This window comes from Nilaparvata lugens, chromosome 7 (assembly GCF_014356525.2).
Source record: "Nilaparvata lugens isolate BPH chromosome 7, ASM1435652v1, whole genome shotgun sequence".
Taxonomy (NCBI): Eukaryota; Metazoa; Arthropoda; class Insecta; order Hemiptera; family Delphacidae; genus Nilaparvata; species Nilaparvata lugens.
Window position 1 is genome coordinate 53,310,644 of NC_052510.1, and position 20,087 is coordinate 53,330,730.

General features: G+C 38.3%; 1 protein-coding gene across 2 annotated transcripts in view; it reads left to right on the top strand.

Annotated features, from left to right (window-relative positions):
* LOC111055543 (molybdenum cofactor biosynthesis protein 1) overlaps positions 1–20,087 on the top strand; it is a 44,248-nt gene that overhangs the window by 15,354 nt on the left and 8,807 nt on the right. Inside the window, exons 4-6 of one of the 2 annotated variants that reach the window (XM_039433151.1) lie at positions 195–427; positions 12,200–12,424; positions 15,341–15,486. In XM_039433151.1, the coding sequence (XP_039289085.1) occupies positions 195–427; positions 12,200–12,424; positions 15,341–15,486 (604 nt within the window). Of the gene's footprint in view, positions 1–194; positions 428–12,199; positions 12,425–15,340; positions 15,487–17,147; positions 17,311–20,087 lie in introns of those variants that run through there. The other variant, XM_039433150.1, reaches the window with a different exon arrangement.

Consider the following 20,087-nt stretch of genomic DNA (forward strand, 5'->3'; position numbering starts at 1 on the left):
GATAAATACTCAATTTTTTAAAACTGATTTCATTATTATCGTACTTTCTAATAAAAATAATCTTCACCCAGGAAATATTATAATTCCAAGACATTCGCATTTTCTGTTTGGTTACTTAATTCAAATAGCTGTAATGAAATAAGTGATTTTCGTGAAGTTCTTTGTCGAATGACGAAAAAATATGTTCGTTTTAGAAAGACTTCGCAGTCTAGATGGGTTAGACTCAATTGCTATCACTACGAACGGCATCACCCTGACTCATCACTTGGTGGAGCTGCAGAGAGCTGGCATCGATCACATCAACATCAGTCTGGACACTCTGAACCCCGACAGATACGAAAAGGTGACCCGCAGATCCCACAGAGGGTGGAAGAGAGTCATTGCTGGCATTGACCTGGCTATTCAGCTAGGCTATTCGCCTGTCAAGGTGAGTGATTCTCAGCACCTCAAATCAAATCCACCTTTTCAAATAAATTCAACCTCAAATTCAAATCTTCATTTGTCCCAAAACACATAATTACAATTACAAAAATGATTATAAAAGAAAAAAGTAAAATACAATATAGAATGAAAAAGAAAAATACCATTAAATAGGATTATACATAACTTTATTAAAAACGGGAAGTCCCTGCAAGGTTCGAGGAACCTGAGCGCAGAGGCCGAGTGTTCAATGCTTAACAGTAAAAGAAAATAATAATGGGATAGAAATAGGGAAGAGAAAAGTGAGTGAGGAAGGGAAGAGAAATAGCAGAGTGAAGGCATACGGGAAAGTAAAGAATAGTTGACAGTTACATAAAAACATGAGAAGTCTTTTATACTAAGCTGAGGAAATTACATTGCCAAAATTACATTGTTTGAGATTATCCATGTATGAATTTCAATTAGCAGTTTTCTATTAAATTTACTAGTGATAAAATGGTTAGGAATAACATTGATGAGCTTTGATACCTGATATAAATAGTTTTCTACAAATTGATAAAACAGTATCTGTAATTTGAAAAGTAATAGATGAGGGACGGAGGTTATACGGTGAAACACACTGGTTGAAAAGATTCATATGTTTATTTATGTAGATGATTAAATTCAGCCACAGACAACCTCATATAGTTCTTCTAAAGTGATTGATTATATGATTCACAAATGTTCTTAAAATGTATGTATTTAGAGCTAGTTATTTTTATTTATAAAATAGCATTATAGTACCTTTTTTGAAAAAGCAAAGGGTATTGTGTTTTTAATCTATTATATTTTCAAACAAAGGCTACTATAATGCTATTTTATAAATAAATATTTACAAATTGTTCTGAACAAAGCTCAGGCTAGAGCTACCAGTGGACTGTAATTTACTATTTATATAATCAAATACAAACAAGGGGCAAAATTTAATCTTCAATTTGAGCCAGGTTATTTGTACAACCAAACTCTGCATTAATGAACAATAAAAAAGAGCAAAAACTCACCAGATTTAATCCAAGCTTGACTACTTGCCCTTTTAAGCCTTTATTAGGTGTTTTGATCAGATTCAGGGTGGGAAGAAATCTGGGAAATAGACAGGTTTTCGCTTCCAGGCTGTTTTTTTGTGTTGATTCTGTGTTCAATTTGCAGGTCATACACTGTGGTTTGAACAAAGCTCAAACTGGAGTCTTTATAAATTCAAATCTGATTCAAATTAATTCAATTTAACACTATTTACGCTGTTATACTCATAATTCACACACACTACACTCAAACAATTATCTACAAGAAATTTCCGATCGAGATTACATGACAAAAATACAAACTCGGTCTTCACAACAAGACAACGGGCTGACAAGACAAGCGAATGGACGAAACAAGAATGACTGGGGCTTTTTTTCTCGACAAGCCAAACAGCTGGATGGTCGGCACTGGTGCCAACAAGCCTGCTATTGGCAGAACTGTAGTCAGGGATTTGGCGCTACAATTCGAATGCTCTGGCCAGACCATACCCCCGCCTCTGGAAAACTATTTTTCAGCCAAGTTACAAAAACTGAAAAAACCACTGAAAGGAAAAAATCCAGACATGCCAAAGAGAACAAAAAAAAAACACCAACACCATAAAACAACACAAAGAAAAAATGCAACAAGCACAACAACTATTGAGTTGGGAGTGGATACAATTTTTTTACTGGTCTTTTATAAATACCAGTTTTTAGGCGAACACTCGCCACTCGAACCTCGCCGTCACTTCCCGGAAACACTTGCTCAATGACACCGAGTGGCCACTGCAATGGAGCTGTGTTTGGTTGGTCTACTACCACAACTGTTCCCACACTAATAGAAGTGGGTGATTTCAACCATTTTTTACGACTTTGAAGTTCGTGCAGGTACTCTCTTCTCCATCGGTTCCAGAACAATTGAATAAGTTGACCAATCAATTCATACCTGGTGAGACGATTCACAGGGACACTGTCCACGTCCCGCATGGGAAACGATTTCAACGGTGTTAGAGTCAAAAAGTGCGCTGGGGTTAAAGCCAGCGGTTCACACGGATCCTCACTCAGTACACACAGTGGGCGGGAATTCAGGACACCTTCAATCTGCACCAATACAGTGTTCAGTTCCTCATAGGTGAGAAGTTGATTGCCAATTACTCGGAACAGATGCAACTTTACAGATTTGACATTTGCCTCCCACAGACCTCCAAAATGCGGTGAACCAGGGGGAATGAATTTCCAATCAATTTTGTGTTCGGCGAGTTGACTAGTCAATGTGGTTTGAAACTCGGACGAGTTCAAAAGTTGAGATATCTTTCGCAACTGTTCCTTGGCACCTACAAAATTAGTACCACAATCGTCACACGACAGGGTCCACAACGTGACAAAAAACGACGAAACGCAGCTAAAAACATGGGCGTTGATAGATCCGATACCAACTCAATATGTACCGTCTTTGTTGCCATACACACAAACAGACAAATGTAGGCTTTCAAAACACAAGGATTACGACGTCTCGTCATAGTAATATGCAAAGGACCAGCGTAATCCACACCACAATTTTCAAATGGTTTGCATTTTGACACTCGACAAGCAGGCAAGTCACCCATTTTTGGAATAATTGCATTATTACTAGGTCGAACACGGAAACAACGATTACACTTAAAAACACAAATACGGATAATAGAGCGAGCAGACAGTATCCAGAATTTCTGTCTGATCAAGGACAACAATAACGAAGGTCCAGCATGACAGTTCTTCTTGTGATGATAATCAATCAACATCGATACGAAAGCGTCGGATTTTGGTAAGATCATCTGATGACAAGTCTCAAATTCCAGTCCAGCATGAGACAAACGACCGCCGACGCGAATCACACCTTTATCAATGAATGGAGACAGGCGACGTAGGCGCATAGAACAATCTTCTCCCTTCTCTAATTGCACAAATTCAGATGAAAAATGTATCTTCTGTACCACTTTACATAGATACCTCTCAGCAACATCGAAGTCTGATTCTTCTGATTGGGGTAAGATTCGTAAGAATTTGAGAACAAGAATTACAATTCTCAAAAGACGACCATAATCCGAACAACGACCAATCAATGAATATACTGCATTGCTGTTACAATCAGGAGATTTTGTGACTGTCAACACTGACGGTTTTTTCGCCTCCGGTGGATCCACGATCTCTTCCATTTGAGTTCGGACGGGCCAATCGCATTCGTCCTCTGCTATCCATGATGGACCTGAGAGCCACAACGGAAAGTTCACAAGCTCAACTGGTGATAAACCTCTAGACAAACAGTCAGCGGGATTTTAAATTCCGGCAACATGCATCCACTCCTGTATACAAGAATCCTGTATTTTTGCGACGCGATTACCAACAAAAGTTTGCCATTTCGCGGATGGAGCATTAATCCAACACAAGGTGACTGTAGAATCAGAGAGTGCGACAATACACGAGACACATGACAACGTTCACTAATAATAGTGACTACTGAATTCATGAGTTCTGCCAACAAGAGTGCCGCACACAACTCCAAACGAGGTATTGATACAACTTTAGATGGTGCTACCTTGGACTTTGAACACAATAATACAACTCTTGACTCCTCGCTCTCCTTCTGCGACTTCACATAGATAACTGCACCATAACCAGACAATGATGCATCACAAAAACCAATCAAACTGATGTGAGAATCCTGAAACAAACCAACGTGACGTGGAACAGCAAATTTCAACAATAGAGGCAACTCTTTTTGACAATTCTCCCAAAGAGTGCATATAGACTCAGGCGGCTTCTCGTCCCAATCCACTCCTAATTTCCACAGTTTCTGGACAAGACATTTTAGAAATAATGTAAACGGTGAAAAGAGACCAAGTGGATCCTGATACGAGCCGTCACTGACAGAATAGAATGCTTAGTAGCGACGACCTCACCACACTTGACGGAAAACTGAAACAGATCAGTACTAGGTTGCCAATTCAATCCCAAGATAGCCAAGGAGTTGTCTGCTTCAAAATCCTTGTACGAAAACGATTTCTCTTCCTCCGAGAATTTCTCCAACATTGATGGTGAATTTGAAGTCCACTTTGTGAGCGAGAAACCTCCTCCCTCAAACAGCTGCTTGGACTGACGATACAGCTCCGCGGCCTCTGACTCTGTGGCGACAGATGTGACTAAGTCGTCCATGAACATGTCTCTTGGTATTCTCGCCTTGGCTGCTGGAAAACGATTTCCATCCTCCTCTACAAGCTGGTGGAGGGTGCGAAGTGCCAAATATGGAGAGCTTGAAACACCAAAAACAACACAATTGAGCTGATAAATTTCGATCGGATCCTCCGTTGAAAATCTCCACAATACACGCTGATAACGACGGCAGGAATCCTCCACTAATATCTGTCGATACATTTGTTTAATGTCGGCAGTTAGTGCGATTGGGAACAAACGAAAATTAACTAACAAAACAAAAATGTCAGTCTGCAATTTGGGACCAGCATGAAGAACCTGGTTCAATGACAAACCCAATGATGTTCTGGAACCAGCATCAAATACAATTCGGATGGGCGTGGTAGTGCTGCTTGCTTTCACGATGGCGTGATGCAGTATGTAGTAACCACCTCGGTCTGTCTGATCTGCTACAAACGACATGTGACCCTGACGTAGGTAATCAATCAATATTTCATGATATGAAATACAAGTATTGCTGTCAAGCTCTAGTCGTCTCTCCAAAGTCAGCAGTCTGCGTTTGGCGACAGCATACGAATCTCCCAAGCTGCTGGGCGGCTCCGCAAATGACAAGGCAACAACAAAACGACCAGAATTCACACGATGTACAGACTTCCGAAAATTTACCTCACACTCCAACTCTTCCGGTTTCAGTTGACAGCTTGGTGCAGGGCACGATTCCAACTCCCAAAAACGTTCCACAAAACTATCCAACGTTGGACTACTAACGAATGGACTACATATGGCTGTAAAACAATTTGACACATTCGTTGTTGAAGTGAGAATCGGCGCTCTCCCCATCAGAATGTGACCAAAGACACTATTAACAGTCATCAATTCGTGCGATTCACCTATACTAGGACTCCCACACAGCAAGTGAGGAACTAACTCCGCACCAATGATGCCATCTATTCTACTAGGAAGGTAGAATTTGTCGTCAGCCAGTGTGAGATTTTCAAGATGATGAAGTTTGGATCTGTCAATTTCACAAGAAGGCAACTTGTCGATGACTTTATCTACCACTGTGGCATCCATCGAAAACTTGACGGTAGGATCCAACTTCGACTGAATCGACACACAAGTACGACCTCGAACTTCACTAGTACCACCACCGAATCCACGAACAACGGTTTTCATGGGCTGGAATGGTAGTCTCAAACGCTGACACAATTTGGCTGTAACAAAATGACACTGACTCCCGGTGTCAATCAAGAAACGAACATCACAAAGCTGATCATTACAATCTCGAAAATGTGCAGTGACGGTCGACAACACAACGGTCGAATTTTCTACATCGTTGGATGTAGAACAACAACTAATAGGTGATGTGCCACCTGCCTTGGAGTTTGACGAGGACGCAACACCTTCATTGGAACTTGATCTGGAAAAGTGCAATAAAGAATGATGAGATTCTCGACATTGAGCACACTGAGTTTTACTACGACAATCTCTACTCAAATGATCCACATCAAGACAACGAAAACAACAAAACTTTCCTTTAATCAAACAATAACGATCCCAAGGAGTCATTTTCAAGAAACTTGCACAATATACTAACCGATGACCCGGTTTTGAGCACTTCAGACAATTGGGCTTTTTACTAGATGCATTGTTAGATGAATCATTAGATTGAACCACAAACACCTTTGATTTATTATCCTTTTTGTGCCTCATATTAAACGATTCAGTCTGTTTCTCATCAGAAGGAAGAGTCTTAATTTGCTTTTCAATGAATTTGACATAATCGGCATAAGTTGGCATAGCCTTGTCACGGACGGCTGATTCAAAATTTCTACGAGAACTTGGATCCAGCAATCTCAAGCCATGATAGAGGAATATCGAGTCTGACAAATCAGTGAGTCGCAATCTCTTCACTGCATTGATTGAACTGCAAAACCCATCCAAAATTGCAATACAACCTGCCTTTGATTCTGATTTTATTGGACGAAATTCAAAAATTTGTTTGAAATAGGCATCGACTTGCGCCCGTGGATCATTATAGCGGGTCAATATTGCCTGCCAAATTATTTGATAATTATTAGCCAATGGTGGCAAATGACGACAAATATTTGCTGCTTGTCCAGTAAGTCTACTTACAAGATATTGGACCTTCTGCTGATCGTTCAAACTCTTGTTGTCATGTACCAATGCCTTAAATAGTTCATAAAACACCGACCATTGAGTCTGGTTCCCATCGAATTTCAGAAGGTCGATTTTAGGCAGTACCGACTCGGACACGACCGGCTGTGCACTAGCTGCTGAAGCTGCCGAAGATTGAGCAATAGCATCAGTCGCCTCTCTCTGTTTGAGAGTGTTAGCCGCTACTTCAATATACTGAAACAGATCTAGATGTGAGTCGTTGAATGCTACAACATGGTCTTTATTCAACTCAAGTTCCAACTCATTAACCACTAATTCTGTCTTTTCATAATCCGAAATGGTCTGAGACACCCGAGGATACAAGATTAAAAATTGCTCAGCAACCTTTGGATCAGAGACATTTTTAGACAGTTCATAAATTCTTTGCAATCTGGCATACAATTGTTCCAGTTTAGCGCGATGCACCCTGATTTGTTTCTGTAATTTTTCCTCCATCTTGAACTCATACACAAAGCAATACACAAAACAAAGAATGAGTTCAAAACTAAATGGAAGGAAGAATCACGACTAGTAAGTTATCAAAGTTAAACTTTGATTATCAATTCACAAGATAAGTTGCTGCTGAAGACAAAACTATATGATTAGATAATGTTCTTCCAACAACTCACTTTAAATTCATCACGGTTCGGAGGATCAAAAATGTTCTGAACAAAGCTCAGGCTAGAGCTACCAGTGGACTGTAATTTACTATTTATATAATCAAATACAAACAAGGGGCAAAATATAATCTTCAATTTGAGCCAGGTTATTTGTACAACCAAACTCTGCATTAATGAACAATAAAAAAGAGCAAAAACTCACCAGATTTAATCCAAGCTTGACTACTTGCCCTTTTAAGCCTTTATTAGGTGTTTTGATCAGATTCAGGGTGGGAAGAAATCTGGGAAATAGACAGGTTTTTGCTTCCAGGCTGTTTTTTCGTGTTGATTCTGTGTTCAATTTGCAGGTCATACACTGTGGTTTGAACAAAGCTCAAACTGGAGTCTTTATAAATTCAAATCTGATTCAAATTAATTCAATTTAACACTATTTACGCTGTTATACTCATAATTCACACACACTACACTCAAACAATTATCTACAAGAAATTTCCGATCGAAATTACATGACAAAAATACAAACTCGGTCTTCACAACAAGACAACGGGCTGACAAGACAAGCGAATGGACGAAACAAGAATGACTGGGGCTTTTTTTCTCGACAAGCCAAACAGCTGGACGGTCGGCACTGGTGCCGACAAGCCTGCTATTGGCAGAACTGTAGTCAGGGATTTGGCGCTACAATTTGAATGCTCTGGCCAGACCATACCCCCGCCTCTGAAAAACTATTTTTCAGCCAAGTTACAAAAACTGAAAAAAACCACAGAAAGGAAAAAATCCAGACATGCCAAAAAGAACAAAAAAAAACACCAACACCAAAAAACAACACAAAGAAAAAATGCAACAAGCACAACAACTATTGAGTTGGGAGTGGATACAATTTTGTTACTGGTCTTTTATAAATACCAGTTTTTAGGCGAACACTCGCCACTCGAACCTCGCCGTCACTTCCCGGAAACACTTGCTCAATGACACCCAGTGGCCACTGCAATGGAGCTGTGTTTGGTTGGTCTACTACCACAACTGTTCCCACACTGATAGAAGTGGGTGATTTCAACCATTTTTTACAACTTTGAAGTTCGTGCAGGTACTCTCTTCTCCATCGGTTCCAGAACGATTGAATAAGTTGACCAATCAATTCATACCTGGTGAGACAATTCACAGGGACACTGTCCACGTCCCGCATGGGAAACGATTTCAACGGTGTTAGAGTCAAAAAGTGTGCTGGGGTTAAAGCCAGCGGTTCACACGGATCCTCACTCAATACACACAGTGGGCGGGAATTCAGGACACCTTCAATCTGCACCAATACAGTGTTCAGTTCCTAATAGGTGAGAAGTTGATTGCCAATTACTCGGAACAGATGCAACTTTACAGATTTGACATTTGCCTCCCACAGACCTCCAAAATGCGGTGAACCAGGGGGAATGAATTTCCAATCAATTTTGTGTTCGGCGAGTTGACTAGTCAATGTGGTTTGAAACTCGGACGAGTTCAAAGTTGAGATATCTTTCGCAACTGTTCCTTGGCACCTACAAAATTAGTACCACAATCGGAATACATCACACGACAGGGTCCACGACGTGACAAAAAACGATGAAACGCAGCTAAAAACATGGGCGTTGATAGATCCGATACCAACTCAATATGTACCGCCTTTGTTGCCATACACACAAACAGACAAATGTAGGCTTTCAAAACACAAGGATTACGACGTCTCGTCATAGTAATACGCAAAGGACCAGTGTAATCCACACCACAATTTTCAAATGGTTTGCATTTTGACACTCGACAAGCAGGCAGGTCACTCATTTTTGGAATAATTACATTATTACTAGGTCGAACACGGAAACAACGATTACACTTAAAAACACAAATACGAATAATAGAGCAAGCAGACAGTATCCAGAATTTCTGTCTGATCAAGGACAACAATAACGAAGGTCCAGCATGACAGTTCTTCTTGTGATGATAATCAATCAACATCGATACGAAAGCGTCGGATTTTGGTAAGATCATCTGATGACAAGTCTCAAATTCCAGTCCAGCATGAGACAAACGACCGCCGACGCGAATCACACCTTTATCAATGAATGGAGACAGGCGACGTAGGCGCATAGAACAATCTTCTCCCTTCTCTAATTGCACAAATTCAGATGAAAAATGTATCTTCTGTACCACTTTACATAGATACCTCTCAGCAACATAGAAGTCTGATTCTTCTGATTGGGGTAAGATTCGTAAGAATTTGAGAACAAGAATTACAATTCTCAAAAGACGACCATAATCCGAACAATGACCAATCAATGAATATACTGCATTGCTGTTACAATCAGGAGATTTTGTGACTGTCAACACTGACGGTTTTTTCGCCTCCGGTGGATCCACGATCTCTTCCATTTGAGTTCGGACGGGCCAATCGCATTCGTCCTCTGCTATCCATGATGGACCTGAGAGCCACAACGGAAAGTTCACAAGCTCAACTGGAGATGAACATCCAGACAAACAGTCAGCGGGATTTTCAATTCCGGCAACATGCATCCACTCCTGTATACAAGAATCCTGTATTTTTGTGACGTGATTACCAACAAAAAAGTTTGCCATTTCGCGGATGGAGCATTAATCCAACACAAGGTGACTGTAGAATCAGAGAGTGCGACAATACGAGACACATGACAACGTTCACTAATAATAGTGACTACTGAATTCATGAGTTCTGCCAACAAGAGTGCCGCACACAACTCCAAACGAGGTATTGATACAACTTTAGATGGTGCTACCTTGGACTTTGAACACAATAATACAACTCTTGACTCCTCGCTCTCCTTCTGCGACTTCACATAGATAACTGCACCATAACCAGACAATGATGCATCACAAAAACCAATCAAACTGATGTGAGAATCCTGAAACAAACCAACGTGACGTGGAACAGCAAATTTCAACAATAGAGGCAACTCTTTTTGACAATTCTCCCAAAGAGTGCATATAGACTCAGGCGGCTTCTCGTCCCAATCCACTCCTAATTTCCACAGTTTCTGGACAAGACATTTTAGAAATAATGTAAACGGTGACAAGAGACCAAGTGGATCATAGATACGAGCCATCACTGACAGAATAGAACGCTTAGTAGCGACGACCTCACCACACTTGACGGAAAACTGAAACAGATCAGTACTAGGTTGCCAATTCAATCCCAAGATAGCCAAGGAGTTGTCTGCTTCAAAATCCTTGTACAAAAACGATTTCTCTTCCTCCGAGAATTTCTCCAACATTGATGGTGAATTTGAAGTCCACTTTGTGAGCGAGAAACCTCCTCCCTCAAACAGCTGCTTGGACTGACGATACAGCTCCGCGGCCTCTGACTCTGTGGCGACAGATGTGACTAAGTCGTCCATGAACATGTCTCTTGGTATTCTCGCCTTGGCTGCTGGAAAACGATTTCCATCCTCCTCTACAAGCTGGTGGACGGTGCGAAGCGCCAAATATGGAGAGCTACAAACTCGGTCTTCACAACAAGACAATGGGCTGACAAGACAAGCGAATGGACGAAACAAGAATGACTGGGGCTTTTTTTCTCGACAAGCCAAACAGCTGGACGGTCGGCACTGGCGCCAACAAGCCTGCTATTGGCAGAACTGTAGTCAGGGATTTGGCGCTACAATTCGAATGCTCTGGCCAGACCACAAATGATACAATCATCGGTCAAAACTAGACTGTTTTATTCACTGAGATGAATAATTAACAAATCTTGTTCAATACTTTGTGGCTGTAATACTCAAAGCTTCTTCTGGAAGTATCATAATCAATGCTATTTTACAATTTATTATTAGTTTTCAGTTTTAAATTAATTTGTCTAGTAGTTATTGTGTATTTGGAGTAGCAAGATTAGGATTATTTCTCCAAGTGCTGTCATTTGTATACTTTATATAAATTATCAACTTAGTTTGTTGCTTTCAATGGTTTCAAGTTGTTAATATAATAATAACTTAATGCTTATTATATTAATTCAATTATGATATAATTGAAAATATGATCATAATGATCGATATTCAAATATTTGTATCTTGGTATCACTTGATAAATGAATACTTGAATACATTTTCCATAGTTGGTCGCGGATGGATTTTATGTGAGGTCGCGGTGGCTCTTCAAAATTAACAAAAAATTTTCAATTAATGATGCGAAGTCTGCATAATGCTTTTTCTGTTGACTATGATCTCACCTTAGCTCTTGAATCATATTGCATCTGGTTTTAATTAATTAGAAATCTCTTAGGGCCGGTTTCCGAGCTCGGGATTTAGCTAAGTTCTAGACTTTGAACAGCTGGAGTCAGAAAATTGGCTTTCCGAAATGGGGCGTTGTCGTAGTCATTGTCATAGTCACGTTTGAATTAAATTTCGAAAATCTAGAAAATTGAACGCAAAATAAATAAAGAGAAAATAGTTTGACGTTTCAGCTATTTTTAATTATTTAGGAATGTTTAATTTCGTCAAGGAAAAACGTTTTCAATTATAGAAATGAGAGAATAAAGATTGTTATAGAAACTGCGACTACGCCCCGTTTCGGAAAGCCAATTTTCTGACTCCAGCTGTTTAAAGTCTAGAATTTAGATAAAAACCGAGCTCAGAAACCGGCCCTTAGGTGTCTCTCAAATATTGTGCCCAATGTAACTAATAAAATAGTGTTGAATAGCATAACACTTCATGTTAAATCTTAATGTAATGAAAGAATAAATTTGGTTTATTTGTATAGGTGAATTGTGTGGTAATGCGCGGTTTCAATGAAGATGAGATTGTGGATTTCGTGTCTTTCACCGAGGATCGAGCAGTGGATGTGAGATTCATTGAGTATATGCCATTCACGGGCAACAAGTGGTGTGACACCAAGATGTTCTCTTACAAAGAAATGCTCGATGTCATAACAAATAAGTTTCCCACTCTCGAAACTATGGAAAACCATCCTAACGACACTTCAAAAGTGAGTAGTAATTCTTTGAATAATTTATATTGTTTTCAAAGAGTCAATATCAGCTTTCAACTTGTAATATGCTTTATAAAATAAATATTTTAAATGTTTAAATACTACACTAAGACCCGGTTGCACAACAGCCGGTTAAATTTTAACTAATTTTCAATCAGAGAAGGCGTTTTTGAAAAAACGGCTTCTCTGATTGGTTCTCGTGGAATTAATCACGGTTAAAATTTAACCGGCTGTTGTGCAACCGGCACTTAATTTTTACTACTACAAATTTATAAACAATACTTTATTTGAATAGTTAATAAATATCAAAACTGCAAATCTTGATTTTTATTCTGTTTTTTTTTTGTGGTTTGTGATATGGTAGTTTATGTAGATAGACCAGCTCCTTCCAATAAATCATTATATAAATAAATATAGCAACTTCACAAAAAACTTACACTCATAAATTGATTTGTTAATGTAAACTTTATAAATCAAGGAAACTGCTCTATCATACTTTAAATCCGAAAAATGTCAGGGTGACTCAATTCTTGAAATTCTGTTGTTTATTCTTATATAGAAGAATGTTGTTTATACTTCCTAACACTCTTTTCAAAAGAAAAAAATTATATTTTTTCAATTTCACTCAAATCTGAACCTTTTTATGCACAATTTTATTTCAATTTCTTTGTAGGCCTACAATCTCAATGTTTTGCAACTATATGCTAACACTAAGTTGAACCATAGAGAAACTATAGCATAAATAGATATCACATGGTATAGGGTGTTTATGTCGCAACTTTTACTGTTATCCCGAGCCGATAGTTCACGTAGTTCTTTCCTATGCAGCTTTGTGACGCTGGTAGTCTCTCAAATTGTGCCGTTCATACACTATCACCCCAACAAAACAGTAAAAATTAACAATAATCGACAGTAATCGGCTTGAGATAACAGTAATAGTTGCGACATAAATTCCCTATACCATGGGATATCTACTTATGCTATTGTTTCTCTATGGTTGAACGCTTAACCACGTTCAATTGTAGATATGTTTGCATTTATCATGTGTTTCATACGGGGTTTAAACGAACAGCTGACATTTCTCGGTTTAAACCGAGTATCGGCAGACTGGCCTAAATGTAAAAAATAGGCTATGGCTTATGTAAAGGTGCGTACAGATATACGCGCCGCGAAATGAGCAATCCACTTTTAATCAGCTGACTATATCTGTATTTTTACAGAAACGGTATAAGATATAGATATAAAAAGCTTGGCATCAGCTGATCAAAAGTGAATTGCTCATGTTCGCGGGGCGTAAATCTGTACACACCTTTACACTCTAAATTAGTTATGAATTTGCTATTCCAGCTAAATATTAAGGTGCGTACAGACTTCCGCTCTGCTCCGCAATTGAACAACACTCGAGCAGTAATAACACAAATTAGCTCCTCAAAAATCGTTATTATACATGCATACAAATATATAGTTTGATCGTCAAATGACATAAGAACCTTCTCAATAACTTGTGTCGATGTAAAATTTTGGGAGCCGTTATTTTTTATGGTTGTACATTTTTTTTAGTTATTATCTATTTTAATTTAGTTCATAATGTGGGGTTTAAAGCCCAGCGATGCAGTGACACGTCATGAAAATAAAAACAATAAACCTGCCGGTTGAAAAAGTTATTGAGGTGGATTCACCAAAAGCAGGCAAAACAAATAAATACTCAGTCAGACAAAAAATGGAATAAAAAAGAAAAAGACCTTACCAAGCTGCAATTCAACATAATACATTCTTTCAGTCAGTGTACAGGCTTATACAGTTCTTCTAATAGATTTCTGGACATTCATCCAGTCAGTGTATAGGCTCATACAGTTCTTCTAATAGATCTCTGGACATTCATCCAGTCAGTGTATAGGCTCATACAGTTCTTCTAATAGATCTCTGGACATTCATCCAGTCAGTGTATAGGCTCATACAGTTCTTCTAATAGATCTCTGGACATTCATCCAGTCAGTGTATAGGCTCATACAGTTCTTCTAATAGATTACTGGCCGCCAATGGTGGCATGTTGTAGAGTTTGTTAGGCAGATTGGGGAAGCCTGACCGAGTTCTGTCAGACTTTGGTTGGGTACATCCAACCATATGCACCACACGGTTTAAACGGCGATAGATCAGCTGTTGGTTTAAACCAGAAATGAAACGCATTATAATAAATGTGACCAGACTTTCATGTAATCAGGTGATGTGACCATACATGTAATAATCAGGGATGGTGCATATGGTCTTTAGTCTCTCATTGGTTTAATGTAGATGAATGGAGTCTGGTTACAAGCCCCCCCCCCCACATTTGCATGCGTTTCATTCTATGTTTGAGCAAAATGTTGTCGTAACTTTCACTTGTCTTTATACTTGTGTAGTTTGAATCATAGTTAATGAATGGAATGAAATAATGAAATTTATTCCTTTTTTAAAAGCATAGAAAATTACAATTTGAAAAATAGAAACTAAGTTGACCACACTAACCAGTATTCAAGGTCAGCATGCAAAAAAATATCATAATCATCAGTACATAACAGATTACAACATGATTATACAAAATAAAATCAATTGATCTTTGAGTCTAGCATTATTCAAGCAATCTTTCGCACCCCGTAACGTCTGCAAACCAATTGAAAGTTGAAAAAAATATACAACCAGTACAATTTATCTTGTATATTTAAAAAATAAACGCTATCACTATTATTTTATATGAAAGTTTTGAATCATAGTTTAAATCAACTTGTTTAAGAAACATAATTCATCAAGTAACGTGGAAAATTATCTTGAGAGTTCAAATTATTTCAGAAGTTGAAACGTATAAAACTGTTTTAGTGAAGGGAAACATCAATTAAAAATATAACTAATATTGTTTTCTATTGTTGTTTTTTGTAGGCTTACAAGGTACCGGGCTTCAAGGGACAAATCGGATTCATCACTTCAATGAGCAACCACTTTTGTGGAACTTGTAATAGGCTCAGACTCATGGCTGATGGCAGTTTGAAAGTTTGTCTCTTTGGAAACGCAGAGATTTCTTTGAGGTAAATTATATTCTGGATAAATAAAATGTGAATTGTAATCCTGAATAGAATTAATGCACATCTGTGATTCATGGAGTAATCCGTGGTCTAGTGGATAGAGTGCTTGCGTAGCAGCATAGAGATCCCGGGTTCAAATCCTCTCATTACCAAAAGTTTTTTAACCAGATCACTTCCGTGTTATCGGATGGGCACGTTAAATTGTCGGTCCCGGCTGAAATATAACAGTCGTAATGCCCATTGACGGCTTAAATTATATATTCAGGCAGTGGGACCTTCCCGCAAGGGACTCCCCACCAACAAAAGCCATACGAATTTACTTTTTTTATCTGTGATTCATGGACTGAGTATGTGACAGGACTCTGGAATACGTATAGTGAGGTCCACATTATACTGACAGTGGAGAAAGATAAGAGATCAAAGTTTCCGATCCTCGTCTTGTCAATGCCTTCTATAGTCGATAGCTGATACAGGTTTATTGATGTAATATTAACTGTTCATTCTCATTTAAAATAATCAATTATACCGAGTGATTCAAAAGGACTTTACAACTTTGAAAATTCATATAAATCTTATTAAACAAGGTACAGAGCTGGTTTTGGTGATTTTTTAAAGGAAAACACTACAAGTTTTGGCTCGCGTAGTCCGCTAGTGCCTGGTTGCGCCGTAGCACAAGCGCTAGCGGCAGTTACGTCAAAGATGGCTGCCTTCACTGGACATTCATCCAGTCAGTGTATAGGCTCATACAGTTCTTCTAATAGGTCTCTGGACATTCATCCAGTCAGTGTATAGGCTCATACAGTTCCCCTAATAGATTACTGGCCGCCAATGGTGGCATGTTGTAGAGTTTGTTAGGCAGATTGGGGAAGCCTGACCGAACATCCAACCATATGCACCATCTCGGTTTAAACGGCGATAGATCAACTGTTGGTTTAAACCAGAAATGAAACGCATTATAATAAATGTGACCATACTTTCATGTAATCAGGTAATGTGACCATTTACATGTAATAATCAGGGATGGTGCATATGGTCCTTAGTCTCTCATTGGTTTAATGTAGATGAATGGAGTCTGGTTACAAGCCCCCCCCCACATTTGCATGCGTTTCATTCTATGTTTGAGCAAAATGTTGTCGTAACTTTCACTTGTCTTTATACTTGTGTAGTTTGAATCATAGTTAATGAATGGAATGAAATAATGAAATTTATTCCTTTTTTAAAAGCATAGAAAATTACAATTTGAAAAATAGAAACTAAGTTGACCACACTAACCAGTATTCAAGGTCAGCATGCAGAAAAATAACATAATCATCAGTACATAACAGATTACAACATGATTATACAAAATAAAATCAATTGATCTTTGAGTCTAGCATTATTCAAGCAATCTTTCGCACCCCGTAACGTCTGCAAACCAATTGAAAGTTGAAAAAAATATACAACCAGTACAATTTATCTTGTATATTTAAAAAATACACGCTATCACTATTATTTTATATGAAAGTTTTGAATCATAGTTTAAATCAACTTGTTTAAGAAACATAATTCATCAAGTAACGTGGAAAATTATCTTGAGAGTTCAAATTATTTCAGAAGTTGAAACGTATAAAACTGTTTTAGTGAAGGGAAACATCAATTAAAAATATAACTAATATTGTTTTCTATTGTTGCTTTTTTGTAGGCTTACAAGGTACCGGGCTTCAAGGGACAAATCGGATTCATCACTTCAATGAGCAACCACTTTTGTGGAACTTGTAATAGGCTCAGACTCATGGCTGATGGCAGTTTGAAAGTTTGTCTCTTTGGAAACGCAGAGATTTCTTTGAGGTAAATTATATTCTGGATAAATAAAATGTGAATTGTAATCCTGAATAGAATTAATGCACATCTGTGATTCATGGAGTAATCCGTGGTCTAGTGGATAGAGTGCTTGCGTAGCAGCATAGAGATCCCGGGTTCAAATCCTCTCATTACCAAAAGTTTTTTAACCAGATCACTTCCGTGTTATCGGATGGGCACGTTAAATTGTCGGTCCCGGCTGAAATATAACAGTCGTAATGCCCATTGACGGCTTAAATTATATATTCAGGCAGTGGGACCTTCCCGCAAGGGACTCCCCACCAACAAAAGCCATACGAATTTACTTTTTTTATCTGTGATTCATGGACTGAGTATGTGACAGGACTCTGGAATACGTATAGTGAGGTCCACATTATACTGACAGTGGAGAAAGATAAGAGATCAAAGTTTCCGATCCTCGTCTTGTCAATGCCTTCTATAGTCGATAGCTGATACAGGTTTATTGATGTAATATTAACTGTTCATTCTCATTTAAAATAATCAATTATACCGAGTGATTCAAAAAGGACTTTACAACTTTGAAAATTCATATAAATCTTATTAAACAAGGTACAGAGCTGGTTTTGGTGATTTTTTAAAGGAAAACACTACAAGTTTTGGCTCGCGTAGTCCCCTAATAGATTACTGGCCGCCAATGGTGGCATGTTGTAGAGTTTGTTAGGCAGATTGGGGAAGCCTGACCGAGTTCTGTCAGACTTTGGTTGGGTACATCCAACCATATGCACCACACGGTTTAAACGGCGATAGATCAGCTGTTGGTTTATACCAGAAATGAAACGCATTATAATAAATGTGACCAGACTTTCATGTAATCAGGTGATGTGACCATACATGTAATAATCAGGGATGGTGCATATGGTCCTTAGTCTCTCATTGGTTTAATGTAGATGAATGGAGTCTGGTTACAAGCCCCCCCCACATTTGCATGCGTTTCATTCTATGTTTGAGCAAAATGTTGTCGTAACTTTCACTTGTCTTTATACTTGTGTAGTTTGAATCATAGTTAATGAATGGAATGAAATAATGAAATTTATTCCTTTTTTAAAAGCATAGAAAATTACAATTTGAAAAATAGAAACTAAGTTGACCACACTAACCAGTATTCAAGGTCAGCATGCAAAAAAATATCATAATCATCAGTACATAACAGATTACAACATGATTATACAAAATAAAATCAATTGATCTTTGAGTCTAGCATTATTCAAGAAATCTTTCGCACCCCGTAACGTCTGCAAACCAATTGAAAGTTGAAAAAAATATACAACCAGTACAATTTATCTTGTATATTTAAAAAATAAACGCTATCACTATTATTTTATATGAAAGTTTTGAATCATAGTTTAAATCAACTTGTTTAAGAAACATAATTCATCAAGTAACGTGGAAAATTATCTTGAGAATTCAAATTATTTCAGAAGTTGAAACGTATAAAACTGTTTTAGTGAAGGGAAATATCAATTAAAAATATCACTAATGTTGCTTTTTTTGTAGGCTTATAAGGTACCGGGCTTCAAGGGACAAATCGGATTCATCACTTCAATGAGCAACCACTTTTGTGGAACTTGTAATAGGCTCAGACTCATGGCCGATGGCAGTTTGAAAGTTTGTCTCTTTGGAAACGCAGAGATTTCTTTGAGGTAAATTATATTCTGGATAAATAAAATGTGAATTGTAATCCTGAATAGAATTAATGCACATCTGTGTTACTCAATGGAGTAATCCGTGGTCTAGTGGATAGAGTGCTTGCCTAGCAGCATAGAGATCCCGGGTTCAAATCCTCTCATTACCAAAAGTCTTTTAAACCAGATCACTTCCGTGTTATCGGATGGGCACCTTAAATTGTCGGTCCCGGCTGAAATATAACAGTCGTAATGCCCATTGACGGCTTAAATTATATATTCAGGCGGTGGGACCTTCCCGCAAGGGACTCCCCACCAACAAAAGCCATACGAATTTACTTTTTTTATCTGCGATTCATGGACTTAGTATGCGACAGGACTCTGGAATACGTATAGTGAGGTCCACATTATACTGACAGTGGAGAAAGATAAGAGATCAAAGTTTCCGATCCTCGTCTTGTCAATGCCTTCTATAGTCGATAGCTGATACAGGTTTATTGATGTAATATTAACTGTTCATTCTCATTTAAAATAATCAATTATACCGAGTGATTCAAAAAGGACTTTACAACTTTGAAAATTCATATAAATCTTATTAAACAAGGTACAGAGCTGGTTTTGGTGATTTTTTAAAGGAAAACACTACAAGTTTTGGCTCGCGTAGTCCGCTAGTGCCTGGTTGCGCCGTAGCACAAGCGCTAGCGGCAGTTACGTCAAAGATGGTTGGGTACATCCAACCATATGCACCACACGGTTTAAACGGCGATAGATCAGCTGTTGGTTTATACCAGAAATGAAACGCATTATAATAATGTGACCAGACTTTCATGTAATCAGGTGATGTGACCATACATGTAATAATCAGGGATGGTGCATATGGTCCTTAGTCTCTCATTGGTTTAATGTAGATGAATGGAGTCTGGTTACAAGCCCCCCCCCACATTTGCATGCGTTTCATTCTATGTTTGAGCAAAATGTTGTCGTAACTTTCACTTGTCTTTATACTTGTGTAGTTTGAATCATAGTTAATGAATGGAATGAAATAATGAAATTTATTCCTTTTTTAAAAGCATAGAAAATTACAATTTGAAAAATAGAAACTAAGTTGACCACACTAACCAG